This window comes from Rana temporaria, chromosome 10 (genome assembly GCF_905171775.1).
Source record: "Rana temporaria chromosome 10, aRanTem1.1, whole genome shotgun sequence".
Taxonomy (NCBI): Eukaryota; Metazoa; Chordata; class Amphibia; order Anura; family Ranidae; genus Rana; species Rana temporaria.
The window spans coordinates 116,773,515-116,791,471 of record NC_053498.1 but is presented as its reverse complement, the minus strand read 5'-3'; the positions used below and the strand labels follow the sequence as shown (position 1 = coordinate 116,791,471).

The following is a 17,957-nucleotide window of genomic DNA, read 5'->3' as shown; positions in this document are numbered from 1 at the left end:
TACCCCTTGACATTTTCCACATTTTGTCATGTTACAACCAAAAATGTAGATGCATTTTTATTGGGAATTTATGTGATAGACCAACACAAAGTGGCACATAATTGTGGAAAAGTGGAAGGAAAATAATAAATGGTTTTCAAAATGTTTTACAAATATCTGAAAAGTGTGGCGTGCATTTGTATTCAGCCCCCTTTACTCTGATACCTCTAACTAAAATCTAATTTAACCAATTGCCTTCAGAAATCTCCCAATTAGTAAACATAGTAAAACTGTGTGTAATATAATCTCTGTATAAATACAGCTGTTCTGTGAAGCCCTCAGAGGTTTGTTAGAGAACCCTAGGCTGGACATACATTATACAATTTTCTTATTCAATTTTCCTTTAGATTTACCAAAACCATATAATATGAGGTCAGACCTAAACACTTTCAATGTGTATGCAATCAGGCAGGGCTTGCACTACAGAGTTGAAGGTAAATCTTCAACTCTTGGTGAACAAACAGCATTATGGAGGCCAAGAAACACACCAGACAGGTCAGGGATAAAGTTGTGGAGAAGTTTAAAGCAGGATTAGGTTATAAAAAACATATCCCAGAGTTTTGAACATCTCATGGGGCACTGTTCAATCCATCATTCGAAAATGGTCTGTTTCAGGTCTGAATTCAGCCCAAAATTTCGGGCTGAAATGGTGAATGAGGACACACCGGACACCTGCTGTGAGCCACTGCGTGCTCATGTCAACCCAGCCTTAGTCGTGTACTCCACAAATCTGGCCTTTATCGAAGCGTGGCGAGAAGAAAAACATTGTTCAAAGAAAGTGATAAGTCCAATTTTCAGTTCGTGAGAAGCGATGTGGGGGATACAGCAAACATGGTAGAAAGTGCTCTGGTCAGATGAGACCAAAATGTAACCTTTTGGCCTAAACGCAAAAAGATGTGTGGCAGAAAACAAACACTGCATGTCTCCCAGAAGAAACCATCCCCACTGTGAAACATGGTGGTGGCAGCATCATGTTGTGGGGATGCTTTTCAGTAGGGACAGGGAAGCTGGTCAGAGTTGATGGGAAGATGGATGGAGCCAAATACAGGACAATCTTTAAAGAAAATCTGTTAGAGTCTGCAAAAGACTTGAGACTGGGGTGGAGGTTCACCTTCCAGCAGGACAATGACCCTAAACATACAGCCAGAGCTACAATGGAATGGCATTAGATCAAATCATATTCATGTGTTAGAATGGCCCAGTCAAAGCCCAGACCTAAATCCAATTGAGAATCTGTGGCAAGACTTAAAAATTGCTGTTCAGACGATCTCCATCCAATCTGACAGAGCTTGAGCTAATTTGCAAAGAAGAATTTTCCCTCTAGTTGTGCAAAGCTGGTAGAGACATCCCCAAAAATACTTGCAGCTGTAATTTCAGTGAAAGGGGGTTCTACAAATTATTGACTCAGGGGGGCGCTATACAAATGTACCCCACACTTTTCACATATTTATTTGTAAAAAAAAAAATTGAAAACCATTTATAATTTTACTTCCACTTCAGTTATGTGCAACTTTGTGTTGGTCTATCACATACAACCAAAAACACAAATGTATTTTATTGGGATTTTAACATGACAAAATGTGGAAAATGTCAAGGGGTATGAATACTTTTTCAAGGCAATGTAGATATAGGCAAGTATAAATGTAATTGTTTTTTTTTTTTTGCTAGTCCATACTTCTTCATTTAAAACGATTTGTAAATCCTTACATATACCCAGTGAAGTGACTGGCTTCACGTGATAACACAGATAAAACAAATCCTCCTACCCAAGTTGTACCTTTTTTATCTGCTGCCTTTTCTTCTCTAAATCTTTTATAGTCCAGAATTCATAAAGTTTGTCTGAGCTGTCAGAAAACGGGGTGGAGAGCTGAAATTGCGCACTGCAGAGCTCAGTGAGGAGAGCTCTGAGAGCTGATTGAAGGGAAGAGGTCATACCCCCGTTATACAGTGCACAGGAACGGAGCCAGTCAGCTGTAGGTCCCTCCCCTTGGAGTTTGGGTTGAGACAAGTACACACTATAGAGGGATATGCTTTGTTTGTTTCTCATGTCTTTAATACCTGGGGTTCTGGCAAACTAAATGTCATCTATTTAGGGACCACATTTACTTTCAGATTGGTTATTGTGCATATAGTAATGAGTGCTGCGTGATACTTGGAGATCTAACCTTATATAATCTCGGGCTATGAAGCATGATCTTATTTGTAAAGCTATTCTTGGTACACATGCTGCTCGCTATATTACATCTCCTTCCCCTGCTGTGATATATAAATCACATAACACAGATGTGTGCGCCTGTTTTTTATGTTTGAGACGTTGCAAATTAATATCTAGACTTTAGGCTTTTTATGCAGTTTTGGTGCCGTTTTTGATTTTGTAGAATTTTATGATGTTAAAATATGCAAACTCAGCAACTGCACTGTGACCCAATGGCAGCTTCCATACACTTGGCGCTAGATATCCTGGACTAATATGCATTTACATTTGAATGGTATTAAGAAGCTCTTTTTACAGCTGGAGTTTTTTGTAGGCATTCCATGAAGAATATTCCCGACTCTGCAAACTTGCCGAGGAGCAGCCCTCTCCATCCAGTGACCCTCGCTTGCAGCATGTGCTGGTCTACTTCTTTCAGAATAAGGCCCCACAACGTGTGATTGAGCGCACATTGCTGGATCAGTTTGCAGATAAGAATCTCAGCTATGACGAGCGGTGAGTAGAACGAGTCTAGACACTATTATTTTATTTTTATTGCTTCCGTTTTTGAAGTACCAATATGTCTTGCTTTACAATTGTTAGTTTACTGTTTGTAGATGCTTTCCAGTGGCGAGCTACAAATGGCCACCCTTATATAAAGGTACATATAGTCTTGGGCTGCCTTCAACCATTGCCCAACCATTATACATTTGTCTTTTTTGTTTGGATGACTCCTCACTTATGTCTGTCTTGATTTAGACATTACTCTATGGAAAGCCATAGATGATGCAATTTTCTTTCCTGCAACAACGGGTTGCATTCAAAATCATTTCCCCCATCAACACAGTCGGTGTTGATGAGGGAATTCCTCCAGCAGAGCTATTGTGTTCTCCTGGTGGGAAAACACGGGGAGCCGTCCCTGCTGGGAGAACAAAATGATTATTGCTAGCGACTATAGCCTGAAAACAAAAAAGTGTAGCGCTAATTAAGTTGGGTTGGCATAAAAATTCAAATTACAAATATGAAAATAAAAGTGAAGTGAAAATGTCCACATAAATATATAAATGTCCATATGTGAAAAACACGAATAGTGTAAAAATACGAATCTGACTATAGGATAGTCCAGCAATAATATTGGTGAATTCCAAAGCCTGGTGATAACTTCAAAGATGTGCTAGATTTGAAGGAGCGTTGAAATTAATTAACCTGAAGAGAAACCACCACTGATAGGTAAGGGGCTTACCAGAGAGTTTGAACCCAGGAGAACCTACGTTCAGATGGGTCAAACAGAGCTTTGTGTGGTAAAACCACGATGGAACTTGGGCAATCCTGTATGTGTCTCCAATGGCTGTAGCAAGAGTGACCAAACGGAATGGAATATACCACAGACGAAGATAGCTGGTTACCTGATGGTCTCGCAGGACATGGTGGTCCAAAAAAAAATCCCAGATGTGTATTGAAGGGTGTGTACCATAGATTAGGAAGAAAAAAAACATCCACATAGCATAACTCTGTGTTGAATGTTGAAAATTTTAATGTAGCAAGAACACTTACATTTAGATGGGTGTACAAGCGCTTTGTGCAAAGTAGTAGCAACAGTGGGGTCCTACTGGCGCGTTTCGTCCCACGGACATCATCTGGGGTGATAGCCGGCTGATAATCACATGCTGCAAATCCAACATGCTGGCTGTACATAAGCCGATTGATGGATTGACTTGGGTACAATTGGCCTGCCCATAGATGGGTTGACTCTCGGCTGGTACCTACATCTATAGCCGGCTTTAGATTTTCATAGATTCAGCATTCCGCCATGCCTGTTAATCTGTGCTACAAAGTTAAATGGCGTCTGGTCTGTTTGTTAAATTCAGAATTGGAATAATTCTTAGAGCAGGGGTGCCCAACCAGTGGCCCACTGAGCCCTCTGATGTGGCCCGTGACCTCCTGCTCTGGAATAGAATACTGTTATTAAAGGTCAGTTTATTACTAAAATTGCAGTGTGTGTGTATATATGGGCATATCTGTTCTGCAGTGGTTACTGGGCTGCTTTCAAACTAATCCACAGGTGCAGAGCAGTTTACCTGCGGGTTACCTGCACTGAGCCATAGACTTCTGTTTATTACCTGCGAGTTTTGTGAGCTTTCTGAAAGTGCACCAAACTTGAAGAATATAATAGTCTATTGCAAAGTGCAGAAAAGCCAAAGGTACACAAAGGCGCATCAGTGTGAAAGCAGCCATGGGCCCCTGTCACACGGTCAGTCCCACCCAATTGGACCCTCCATTCACCTCTAAGGAGTGGCAGATGTAAACCGACTTGTGTCCTACCTCCAATCCGATCAGGCTATGTCTGTGTTCGCTCTGCATATGCAGAGCGGACACGGACCTGCCATCCGCCAGCTCCGCTTATTGTGGCCCACGACCAGTTACCAAGTCGCTTAAGTGGCCCTAGTGATTCAAAAGTTTGGGCACCCCTCCCTGTCTTAGAGGAATGGGTTCTGTCAACGGTACCAATATGTTTTCTCTTTACAGCCCTTCTTATGACTCTGTAGTATTTGGGCCCCTGTGCAGTAGCACAGGCAATATTTTGCTCCTGGGGCAATTTAATGTGACCTTGTATGTGGATTTTTTTTATTTTATCCGAATGCCTCACATATCCACTTCCAGACCAGCTAGCCTTCTAGTCGTCAAACCGGTATGATGCCTGCAAACAAAGCCTGGATTGGCGCTCTGCGGTGGTAACCTGGAAGTGATGACCTGACATCGCTTCCAGTTAATACATTGCAAGATCTATATGCACTTTGCTTATAGGTGCTGTAACCTAAAGACCTTTCTGTGCTTATTTAAGTTTGTTGTTTATTAATCTCTTGATTTCCCTTTTTAGATCCATAAGCATTATGAAGGTAGCTCAAGCAAAGCTAAAAGAGATTGGTCCAAATGACCTGGATATGAAACTGTACCAGGTTAAGTTTTTATGCTTATTGTTTTTTTTTTTTATTGCTTTGTATACCTATTGCAGTTGATTTATGAAACCCAAAGCAGATATTAAAGACACAAATGAATGCACCTCTGTAATGATCAATACATTACATACAAATGTTTTATTGCAAGCAGTGCAAGTACCTGAATTTGGCTTATTGGCCTCTGGTAGACTTCCGTACTGCAGAGCTCACAAGGGGAGGGAGAAGCAGCACAAGGAGCCAATTATGTGTACTGTAGTGCAAGGAGCATACTGATGGGACACAGCAGAGTGATAGAGATGAGCTTACCCATGTGCTGCTTCAGCTTTCACTAGCTGGAGACGGGAGAAGACCTACAAGTGAAAGTAAAAGTGAAGTTAAGAAAGATCAGGCCCCTTCTGTGCCAGGCAGGGCTTCTTCTGGAGACTACAAGTGGTTATTCTAACTCGTAATAGAGGTGGGATTCACTATTGTCATCATAAAGAATTCAACCTGGGAAAAATGCCATGCAACCATCACTGAAGTCAATGTATGTAGACAGAAAGTGGCTGCAGGAACTGAGCTGCACAGAGATACAAAGGATAATAAAAAGGAGGAAATTGTGCTTTTATAAAAAAAAAAAAAAAAATGCAGGCAGCAATTATTTTATAATGCACAGCGCTTTAGAAAATAAATGTCAGTCAGTTAGGGTTCTTATGTTCTTGCGTACACAGTTTCAGCTCTCAATATGTAAAGTCTTGTGTGAAATTTAATAGTCTGTCTTCCTATGTACAGAAGTGGCACGAAGATTACAGCCAGTTTCGGAAGGTGTCCGTCTATCTTCTTACAGGACTAGAGCTGTACCAGAAGGGAAAGTAAGTGGCTGTTTTTTAAATTTAATTTTTTTATCTTTTTGTTCAGGTACTTACGTAGCACCCTTTAATGTGTTGTGTTGTGCTGTCCCAGCATGTAGGGAAATGGATTGTTCAGCAGTATGCAGATTGATCTCAGACAAAAGTAAGGAGAAGAGACCTCATAGTGTAGTATATTAAGACCACTTTAATAAAATGTGTGTAATATTCTCACAGGAGTAGAAGTAATAACAGAAAACCGCTTTGGACCATGCCTTTGGCGTGTTTCTGTTGACTGAACTCTCGGAGGATGTCGCACTGGCGTGGTCCGGCAAAGCTGTTTGTGATTTATGTTTGTTACTACTTCTACTTCTGTGAGAATATAATATACACCATTTAGGTCTCCTCCTCTTCCTCCTCTTCTTCCTATTGTCTGAGATCAATCTGCATGCTGCTGGATGATTGTTTTGAGAATCCATTACCCTACATCAGTGGCTCTCAACCTGGGGGTCGGGACCCCCTTGGGGGTCGAATGACGATTTTTCCAGGGGTCACCGAATCCTGGGCTGTTCCTGAAGCCCGCACCGCTTTCCCTGCCTTTTTGCGGCTGCCCAGCTGGGCTTTCCCTGGAGCCTGTGGCCGCCCAGCTGGGCTGTTCCTGGAGTCCACGGAAACCCACTCTGCCTCTTGGCAGCCACCCATTCAGTTCACGGCATGGCTGGGGGGGGGGGGGGGGGGGCAGAGACCAGAGGTCAGCTGACTGGTGAGCAATGTGAAGTGGGAGGGGCTGAAGGAGACCCTATCTCCTGATTTCGGCATAAATCACTGCTACGAGACACCACAAAGTTGGCGACACAGTGAGTAACACTACCTGTGATTAGAGTTGCCATTAATAGTCCCCACTACAGTTCTCAGATCAGCAGATGACCTTGATCAAGAGCACCTAAGTTGGCTGATCAGACACACCCCCCCCCCCCCCCCCAGCACTGCCACTGATCCCACCCCCACGCCAGCACTGCCAATTCAAATAATTTTATTGTTAGGGGTCCCAACAACTTGGGAAATTGTATCAAGGGGTCACGGCACTAGTGGGTTGGTAGGTTGAGAACCACTGTCCTACATGCTTGGGGAAACTTCAAGCCATGAGATTTGATTATATTGCAAGCAGTTTTGGACTTCTGTAATGCGGGGTCTTTGGCTCTGGTAAGCAAGCTATATTGGTGATGGTATTCAAGTGGATGACGAAGGAGACTTTAACATTGGATGTCACTAGTGGTTGTATTCACAAGTTTTACAACTTAACCTTTTGTATGGTTTGCATGTGATTAACAGCGCAACATATTAAGCGTTTATCTTGGTTTGATATCTTAGTATTTGAGGTATCTGTGAGTGCAGCGTTTTTTTCTTTTTAAACTGATTTGCACATTTATTATTTTACACATTTTCCAGTGCTAAGCTTAGTTTTGGTTTTCTAGAACTCTTATAGCACCAACAACTTGCAAAGTACTTTACATATATATTGTACATTAGTCCCTACACTCAAGGAGCTTACAATCGTCCTTAACTCAGTCAAATATACACATACTAGGGCCAATTTAGACGGGAGCCAATTGACCTACCAGCATGTCTTTGGAGTGTGGGAGGAAACAATGCACCCAAAGAAAACCCAGGCAGGCACAGGGACAACATCCAAACTCCAGGTAGGTAGTGCCATGGTTGGGAATCAACCTGATGACCCTAGTGCTGGCATGTGGAAGTGCTAGCCACTTATCCACTGTGCTGCCCCAAATAGATCCCCAAATACACCCTTTGTTAACACACATGCATTTTTCTCATGTAACGCAGTGGTCATCAACCCTGTCCTCGGGGCCCACTAACAGGCCAGGTTGTATATGTTACCTTGGGGAGATGCAGACTAGACTACTGCAATCACTGAGCAGAAAATGATATCACATGTGATGTATTTCAGTTATCTTGCAAACCTGGCCTGTTAGTGGGCGCTGAGGACAGGGTTGATGACCACTGCTGTAACTGATCCAAAATAATGCATGTTGTTATTTTCTTACTCTCTCTTCTTTTGTTAGATGCCAGGAGGCCCTCACCTACCTTGTGCACGCTTATCAAAGTAACAGCGCTTTATTGAGTATTGGAGCAAACCGTGGAGTAGATGGGAAGCTCATTGAGCTATACAGGAGGAAATGTCTTCTGGTATGTATTCTTTCTGGATATATTTGTATTTATATTTCTGTGTATTGGTAGCATAAGGGCTTAGCTGTGCAGGAGGTTTAAAAAGAAATCGCCAGCTTTGTTTGCAGAAACATTGTTGGACTAAGTACTGAAACATATGGGGCTAAGTACACGGTAGCTTAAATCTAACAGGAAGTCCAAGTAGCAAGTGCAGTCTTTCTGCATACTGCTAATGTTTTCCTGTACGGCCTCGTACACACGATAGGATAGCCAAAGGACAATGGTCTGAAGGACCGCTGTCTTAGGTTAACCGATGAAGCTGACTGATGGTCCATCACGCCTACACATCATAGGTTAAATAACCGATAGTGTCAGAACGCGGTGACGTAAAACACGACGACGTGCTGAAAAAAACGAAGTTCAATGCTTCCAAGCATGCGTCGACTTGATTCTGAGCATGCACAGGTTTTTAACCAATGCTTTTGCGTGCAAACGTTCGGTTTTGACTAGGGTTGTCCCGATACCACTTTTTTAGGACCGAGTACAAGTGCCGATACCGAATACCGATACTTTTTTTTAAATGTCCCCCCACATATGCAGCCATGTCCCCCCACATATGCAGCCATGTCCCCCCTATATGCAGCCATGTCCCCCCTATATCCAGCCATGTCCCCTCATACCTTGATGCCGCCGCCACCGCCGCATGGGTTAAACAGCGTGCGGGGAACATCACAGCTTTCATTTGAATAGCTGTAGTATTCCCGCTGCACCGCGTATAGACACTCCCCCTTGCTCGGGATCTGTCCAATCCCGAGCAAGGGGGAGTGTCTATATGCGGTGCAGCGGGAATACTACAGCTATTCAAATGAAAGCTGTGATATTCCCCGCACGCTGTTTATCCCATGCGGCGGGGACGGCGGTGTTGTTGCGGTATGCAACGGGGTTGGCGGCAGCATTCGTTGCGGGGGGGGGGGGGGTGTGTGTATGGTTCAAGTATTCTATTTAGGTATTGGGGGTATTTGCGGGAGTACAAGTACTCCCGCAAATACTCGGTATCGGTCCCGATACCGATGCTGGTATCGGTATCGGGACAACCCTAGTTTTGACCCATCGGTTAGGCGTCCATTGGTTCAATTTTAAAGCAAGTTCCTATTTTTTTAACCGAAGGTTAACTAACCTATGGGGCCCACACATGATCGGTTTTGACCAATGAAAATGGTCCTTCAGACCGTTGTCCTCTGTTTATCCTATCGTGTGTACGAGGCCTAAAATGTCCGAGTTCAGAAAATTCACTTTATTTATGGATGTCATTTATGCATACTTCTGTATCATAAGTAATAGCAAAGCTGTTAATGAATTCATAAGCCTGTAGCTGAAATGTGAAATGGAGCCGAGTGGTTATTCAGTATTACAAATTCATAAATTGTGGTCTTGCTTATGCCAATCCACGTTTTCCTTTTTTCACAGGAACTAAACGATGCGGCTGCCAAAATGTTTGAAACTCAGGTAGAGGAGCAGGTGTCTGAAGGGATCAGCATAATGAACGATCTGATCATCCCATGCATGCACCTCATCGCTGACAACAAGATCTCAGAGGAAGATCTGGAGGCCATTGAAGACATGAGGAGTCGTTGGTGCTCTTACCTTGGTCAGGATATAAATGGTGAGTCAGGCAGCTTTTTACAGCAATAGGGCACTAATGACACTGGCAGAATTCCAAGATTGAGCCCAGGTTCACACTGGGTACGATTTGAGATGCGATTTCACATGTCAAATCGGCGGCATTTGCTGGCAATTGTCGGCAATGGCACCGTCCTAATCGGTGCGACGCCGCATCTGCGGCGCTGCACTGATTTCATAAAGTAGTTCCTGTACTACTTTTTGCGATTTCGGGCCTCGATTTACATTGACATCTGTGCAGAAACCTGCACAGATGTCTCTTAAATCGCGTCCAAAATCGGGACTGACAAGCGGGAGTGAAATCGTGCGAGATGAGCTGAACTCGCACAGCTTCACTCCCGCAGCACAGTGTGAACCTGGGCTAAAAGTGGAAAATACACCAACAGCCTTATTGCAGTAAGCAGCTCAAGATGAACGTGTTTTTGGAGAATCACTTTTAGTAGTTGAGGGGGTAAATGCAGACTGGTTTAAACCTTCTAACCAGGGTCTGTCTGGTAACAAACAAACCCAGTGACAGAAGGGTTAAAATAAAACTTTTACGATCTGAATTTTTCCTTCACATTACGGGATTGATTCACTAAAACTGGAGAGTGCAAAGTCTGGTGGAGCTCTGCACGGTAGCCAAGCCGCTCCTAACTTCAGCTTGTTCAATTAAGTTTTGACAAAAAGAAAAAAAAATCAAGCCGATTGGGTTTTTATGCATAGCAGCACCAGTTTTAGTAAGCCAACCCCTATGTAATCAGTAGTCTTGCTAAATTAAAGTGACACTTTCACTATACAAAAAAAAAGGAACAAAAAAAAAATCTGCTGTCGAGTATAAAGTGCTGCCATCCTGAGGTATCAACTCATGGTGGAAGCGGCCTCCACATCTTGCTGTTCTGACCTGTGCCTGGCCATTTTGGCAGGTAAAGCTTTTTCACTTTTTGGTAGCGAAGATTATTTTTATTTTATTTTTCTTACCTTGTCTACCTTTGTATGGGCCATTGAGGCTGTCCATCTTTTAGGCCAGTAGGAATGCATTTGAGATGGGAGGAAGCATGCAATCTCCATCATGATGTCATAATCTTCCAATGCGGGTTGCTTGGATTAGTTTAATTTTCATGATGCAGGATGTCCGTGAGGCAAAACTAAATTCTTCATGGGGAAGCAGACTCATAATGTTCAAGTAGGCAAAGCAATGTGGCACACTTGTGTCCACTTCCCAGTGGTGACAGGTCCAGGATCCTTTTGCTGATCCACCCGACCGCACCACTGAATCCACTTATTTTTCCAAGTCCTGCTTTTCTCCTCTTTCGACCATTGGACAGCCAACGATGATATATATCATCATTCCCCATCACCTAGCTCTATTATCGGCATGCTAAGATGTACTCTGTGCAGCACATGTGCCACAAAAAGCAAAACTGATAGGTGTTCAGGGAAAGAGTTTTTTTTTCTTTCTATGCATGTCTCTTGGGCTAATTAACCACTTAAGGACCCCTTCACGCCGATATATGTCGGCAGAATGGCACGGCTGGGCACAATCACATACCTGTACGTTTCTCTTTAAGCCCAGCCATGGGGTCGCGAGCGCGCCGCCGGCAGCGCACTTGCGACCCGGTCCTAAGCTCCGTGGTCGGGACCCGCGGACCTGATCGCCACCGGTGTCTCGCGATCGGTCACTGGAGCTCAAGAATGGGGAGAGGTGTGTGTAAACACACCTTCCCTGTTCTTCACTGTAGCAATGTCATTGATCGTCTGTTCCCTGATATAGGGAAAGACGATCATTGACTTCACACGTCCAGCCCTGCCCCCCTACAGTTAGAAACACATATGAGGTCACACTTAACCCCTACAGTGCCCCCTAGTGGTTAACTCCTAAGCTGCAATTGTCATTTTCACAGTAAACAGTGCAATTTTATAGTACCTTTTTCTGTGAAAATGACTGGTCCCAAAAATGTGTCAAAATTGTCCGATGTGTCTGCCACAATGTCGCAGTCACGTAAAAAATCGCTGATAGCCGCCATTGGTAGTATAAAAAAATATATATATTAATAAAAATGCATTAAAACTATCCCATATTTTGTAAACGCTATAAATTTAGCGCAAACCGATCGATTAAACACTTATTGCGATTTTTTTTTTTTTAACCAAAAATATGTAGAAGAATTCGTATCGGGGGGGGGGGGGGAGTGTTTTTATATATTTTTGGGGGATATTTATTATAGCAAAAAGAGAAAAAATTTTTTTTTTTCAAAATTGTCGCTCTATTTTTGTTTATAGCGCAAAAAATAAAAACCGCAGAGGTGATCAAAAACCACCAAAAGAATGCTCTATTTGTGGGGGAAAAAGGACGCTAATTTTGTTTGGGAGCCACGTCGCAGGACTGCACAATTGTCGGTTAAAGCGACGCAGTGCCGAATCGCAAAAAGGGGCAAGGTCCTTAACCTGCATAATGGTCCGGGTCTTAAGTGGTTAAAAAAATTAAATAAAAAAAACCTCTAGCTCTTTTGTAGTTTACAAAGTAAGACTTTAGTTCTGCCTTTACATATGATTAGTCTGCTACCCAGGCATGCATGACTTGTTGACCCACATCGTAAAGAGTGTATACCTCTTCCACATTCCTAGTGCTTTTATTTATTTTTTTATGTGCAACCCCAGCTGCATGGAAACTAAAACTGGCCATCCACTGATAGAATTTCAGCTGTTTCGGGTGGATTTTTTTATTTGTTTATTTATTACAGGTACTCCTATAGCACCATCAATTTATGCAGCGCTTTACATATGTATATTGCACTTTCACATCTTTTAGATTGTAAGCTCTAACGCGCAGGACGCTCTGATTCCTCCTTGTATTGAAACTACTGTCTGCCCTCATGTTGTAAAGCTCTGCCCAAACTGTTGGCGCTATATAATTCCTGTATAATTATACAATAATCAGTCCCTGCCCTCAGGGAGCTTACAATCTAAGGTGCCTAACTTTCTTTCATACATACACATACTAGGACCAATTTAGACAGTACAGTGGTGTAGTGGGTAGCACTCTCACCTAGCAGTAAAAAGGGTTGCTGGTTCTATTCCCAACCACGACACTACCTGCCTGGAGTTTGCATGTTATCCCTGTGCCTGCGTGTCTTTCCTCCGGGTACTCCGGTTTCCTCTCACACTCCAAAGACATGCTGGTAGGTTAGTTGCCTTCTGTTCTAAATTGGCCCTAGTATATGAATGTGAGTTAGAGACCTTAGATTGTAAGCTCCTTGAGGGTAGGGACAGAAGTGGATGCACAATGTATATGTAAAGCGCTGCGTAAATTGACAGCACTATGTAAGTACCTAAATAATAATAATTAACCAGCCAGCATGTTTTTGGAGTGTGGGAGGAAACCGGCGAACCTTGGGGAAACTCACGCAGGAGCAGGGAGATCATGCAAACTCCAAGCAGGTAGTGCTGTGGTTGAGATCCAAACTGACAACCTAGCCACTTAGCCATTGTGCTGTTGGACAGAATTTTAAGTGGGTTGCCCTGCTATCACTGCTCAGCAAACTGATTGAAGAATTGAGCCTGAGGGAATATCGGTGGCCAAACAGCGAGTGCATCCAATCGGCTAAAGTCACCGTCTGAAGCACTGGCTCTCAGAATACAATGGCTGGCAGAGGAGTTCCTCCATGCTGTTTGGGTTGTATGGGGGTGAATCAATGGATTCCTTTCATTCTGCCCACCAAGTGAAATCTAGGTGGGTATGGCCAGCTTAACTGTCTGCATTGGTGAAAGACTCGGGTCTTATGAAATGTACATGCACCACCAAGTAAATTTTATCTTTTGTGCTGTGTCAGTTTAACACAATTTCTGTAAAATCCATGGCATTGAAGTTGCATTAACTGTATGAGTTGCTAGGTAATGTGCAAAGGACCCACCTAAAGTTCGGATACAGCTGCTAAAAGAAACTCCATAACTAATCCCGTTGGCAACTATTGAAAGAACACTGTGAAAATTACATTATAGACACCATTCACATTTCTGTGTAGACAGGTTATGGTGAGATGGCAAAAAAGAGAAAAAAAGAACCATAGAGTCCTCAAATAAACCAGTGCAAACCACAGCGTAGCTTTTTTTTTTAAAACAGATGGGGCCAGATTCAGAAAGATTAGCGTATCTTTCTGCGGGCGTAGCGCATCTCATATCCTCCTAGGCATCCAATAGGATCGCCTGTCCTTTCAGCCGATCAGACGACGGATCTCACGACCCGCTTCCTGATTGGCTGGCTGGGAGGAGGATCAGTGTGAGAATAGCGAATATTCATTTGCTATTCTAACACAACTGGGTGGGCTCAGAGCGCAGTGCTCTGCGCCCCAAGCCCACCCTATTTAGAAGCCTATTAGAGCCTCTCCTTCAACCCCCCCCCCCCCCCTATTGAAATCCATGCATTCCCCGCTACCAAATGTAGATTAGGGGGTGGCACTGATGCTCCCCTAATGGACGTGCCGCCACCGATTCCAAACTGCATACAGATGTTTTCAGCCTTGTTGGCTACTGTGCTGTTACTTTTACAGACTCTGCTATTCCTATGTCAAAAAAAAAAACATTTCTAGAGAAATTGAGATCCGTGGCACTGATATTGGTTTGCTGTAAAGCCTAAATCATTATCGGTCACCATCAGAGACGATGGCGAAATTTTATTGTTTTTTAATATGGACAGGAAGTGAGCAGCGTTTTCCATGACTCCCTCCCTGGTCTCTGTTATTACCACTTGTACATCAGCCAGTTTCTGAGCATTATGTAATGTTGTGTATGGCGGCCCTTTAAATGCTTAATAACAGCGATATTTCAAACCTTGCCCTGTACTGTAGTTCTGTAGAGCTTTGAGTTGTGATTTCTGTCACACAGCACAGGGAATAACAAAGCTGCACAGTCACAACTTTGACCTTTGCTTATTTGACTTTCACGCAGCTTCATCCCCCTCCACCATCGCCCCCCCCCCTTTTTTGGAGCTGCACGAGCAGTTGACGCAGTAATAACCCGTGTCACTTTTAACATCCCTGCATATTTATTGACTGACGGCCCCCACTCCTCTTTTCCTAAGGAAGATTAAAGCATAACGATTTCAGTTTATGGCACATTAGAATACACATTGTCCCTCCAAGCTCGTGCGAAGCGAGATTAATGGGCTGTCAGAAATCTGTCTCTGCCGGCAATGAATTCCAGACATAAGAGTCTCAGGCACGCTGGGTAGGATACAAATTAGCACTGAGCAGTACTTATTAGACAGTGAAGAATTCATATGTATTTTATTGTGGTACGATGCCAGGCACATTCACAGCCATCCCTACATGAGACGCACAGGTAGAACAGCATGATTATTGCTTAACAATGAATTTTCTTCACTTCTCATCTTTTAATAGTGATTTGTAAAGCTTTTGTAAGAGCGAACAGCAAGAGCAAAATTATTTGGGAAAATGAAAATGGCTATGAGATGAAGGGTAGTAAATAAATTCAGTAACTGCCAGCAACTGGTATGGATACTATTAAAGCCCAAAGCATTTTTTTTTATTTAGAATAGAGTGGAGAAAGGTTAGTTGGCCAACAGGTTTATAGTGGTGTCTGTGATTTCTGTATGGAGATTTCCAGTTCTTTTATGTTAAAGCGGGAGTTCACACAAATTTTTTTTTTAACCTTAGATTCATGCTCATTTTGTCAATGGGAATCGAATAGTTTTTTTAAAACGAAGCAGTACTTACCGTTTTAGAGAGCGATCTTCTCCGCCGCTTCCGGGTATGGTCTTCGGGACTGGGCGTTCCTATTTGATTGACAGGCTTCCAACGGTCGCATACATCGCGTCACGAGTAGCCGAAAGAAGCCGCACGTCGGTGCGGCTCTATACGGCGCCTGCGCACCGACGTTCGGCTACTTTCGGAAAATCGTGATGCGATAGATACGACCGTTGGAAGCCTGTCGGAAGACTGTCAATCAAATAGGAACGCCCAGTCCCGAAGACCATACCCGGAAGCGGCAGAGAAGATCGCTCTCTAAAACGGTAAGTACTGCTTCGTTTTAAAAAAACTACTCGATTCCCATTGACAAAATGAGCATGAATCTAATGTTAAAAATTAACATTTCCGGGTGAACCTCCACTTTAAGTCAATGTCACAAGAAATGATGGCAGCTCTCAAACCGGGTCACAGACTGCAAAGAAAGGGGCAACCTATGACCTGAAGTCTGTGAGCACCTGACCATCGTACCTTGAATAACTTTTTTGATTCCCTTTTCGATTACATTGGCATTCTTAAAGCGTTGCCCTTCCCTGCAACTGTGATATCCTCTACTCTTCTGGGAAGGGTTTGCAAGTCCTAATGGTGGCTTCCAGCTAGCATTTCAGTTAATCCTAAAAGGTATCCAATAGGGTTTTTGTACAGGGTTTTGTTAAAGTGGTTGTAAAATTAAAGACATGCAATCTGAACAAAGCATTTTCCTGTATAGTGTGTACAGAGAGAGAATCAGAGGTGGATATAGATTATAAATTTGTAGCCACCAGTAGACCCAAATGAGAGAGATGGAGCACTCCAATAGAATAAAAATTCAAGTTGATTTATAAAATTATATTAAAGCCATTATGTAAAAACAAACCGTATTCCAATGTATATACATGGTATTGTCCCAAATGAATGTGCCCTATGTAAACACAAGAGAACCTGTGGGTATACCCATAGATATGTAGCGCCCTGCTCCCATCGAGTGGGCTCTGTGTTAAATTATAGTTGTCTGAGCAGTAGTTTTGGCTCGGATTGATCCAAATTGTTGGCTCTGTTCAATTCAGCTGGGTTGCGCAGTTTTCCCCCTGACAGTGGGTGTCGCTGTCAACGCAGGTCACGGTTGGAAAGGCAACAGGCTGGACGTGTTATGTCTCTCTCTCTCTCTCTGAGGCTTGGCTGTGCATTCTGGGGAGGGGTACTTAAGGGACAGACGCTGTTTAGCGAGGTTCGTTTTCCGATCCTGACCTGGGGATGTTGAGCTGCTTTGTAGCCTCGGGGCCGGCTGGCCCGAGGCCTAGCAACTGAGAGTAGGCCCAAGAGTTTCTGGGGGTCTACTGATCCAGGGATGGTCCTTCGCTACCTTATCTATGGAAGGAAGCTGAACAAGTGGGATTCAACTGATGGACGTACCCTGGCGAATTTACCTCGCTGTGCTGCCGGTCCGGCTGAAAGATTCTTGGCACCGTGAGTCGTCCAACTTTTGTTGGAACTATATCGAGTGTGCAGTCGGTTACATGATCTTGTGGCAGAAGATCCTGAGACGGCCTGACGACACTCATCAATTCCGTGGCAGAGACTGTGTCGAGCTTCGCATCAGCTGCTAGGCCAGTGAGAGTAGGCCTATCTGGTGGTTGCTAAAATCCAGTGTGGAGCCGAGTAAATCCTCTGGATCTAAGTGGTACCTGTGATCCGCAAAGTGAAAGTGCCCGAGTCTTTCCTGTCCCTCTATTCCTCTGTTGGAGAATCTAAACCAGCAGCTCCTTCAGGGGTAGTGCTACAGATATGATGGACTCTCTGGTGAGTCTATAGAGAAGGTGTCCTACATATCAGGGGCCCTGCAGGAAGAAATTGGGGTACCGGGGGATCGCTATGCGTTTCGCTTTGCAGCTTTCTTAGGAGATCCTATTGGTACTAAGAAATACAATATACGTTATGATATGCCAATACATATTTAAAGGTAATTCATACACCAATATCAAAAATGAAGTATATTGTATCTGTTACTCATGAGACATAATATATATTGTCCCATGAGTAACAGATACAATATACTTCATTTTTTATATTGATCTGTTACTCATGGGACAATATATATTATGTCTCATGAGTAACAGATACAATATACTTCATTTTTGATGTTGGTGTATGAATTGCCTTTGAATATGTATGCATTAATATAAAAAACAATTCCGAGCCCAAAAAAAAATATCTATCTCTATCTATCTATCTATCTATCTATCTATCTATCTATCTATCTATCTATCTATCTATCTATCTATACACAATAATTTGGGTGCCCGTGTAAAGGTCCCAAACACACAATGTGTGCTAAGCTGCTCCCCTAGAAAGT

At 43.2% G+C, this 17,957-nt stretch overlaps 1 protein-coding gene across 5 annotated transcripts in view; it reads left to right on the top strand.

The window, feature by feature from the left end:
- USP28 (ubiquitin specific peptidase 28) overlaps positions 1 to 17,957 on the top strand; it is a 116,948-nt gene that overhangs the window by 94,191 nt on the left and 4,800 nt on the right. For all 5 annotated transcript variants that reach the window (XM_040326029.1, XM_040326030.1, XM_040326027.1 and 2 more), the window contains 5 exons: positions 2,568 to 2,746; positions 5,109 to 5,187; positions 5,959 to 6,038; positions 8,099 to 8,222; positions 9,669 to 9,864. In XM_040326029.1, the coding sequence (XP_040181963.1) occupies positions 2,568 to 2,746; positions 5,109 to 5,187; positions 5,959 to 6,038; positions 8,099 to 8,222; positions 9,669 to 9,864 (658 nt within the window). The remainder of the gene's footprint in view (positions 1 to 2,567; positions 2,747 to 5,108; positions 5,188 to 5,958; positions 6,039 to 8,098; positions 8,223 to 9,668; positions 9,865 to 17,957) is intronic.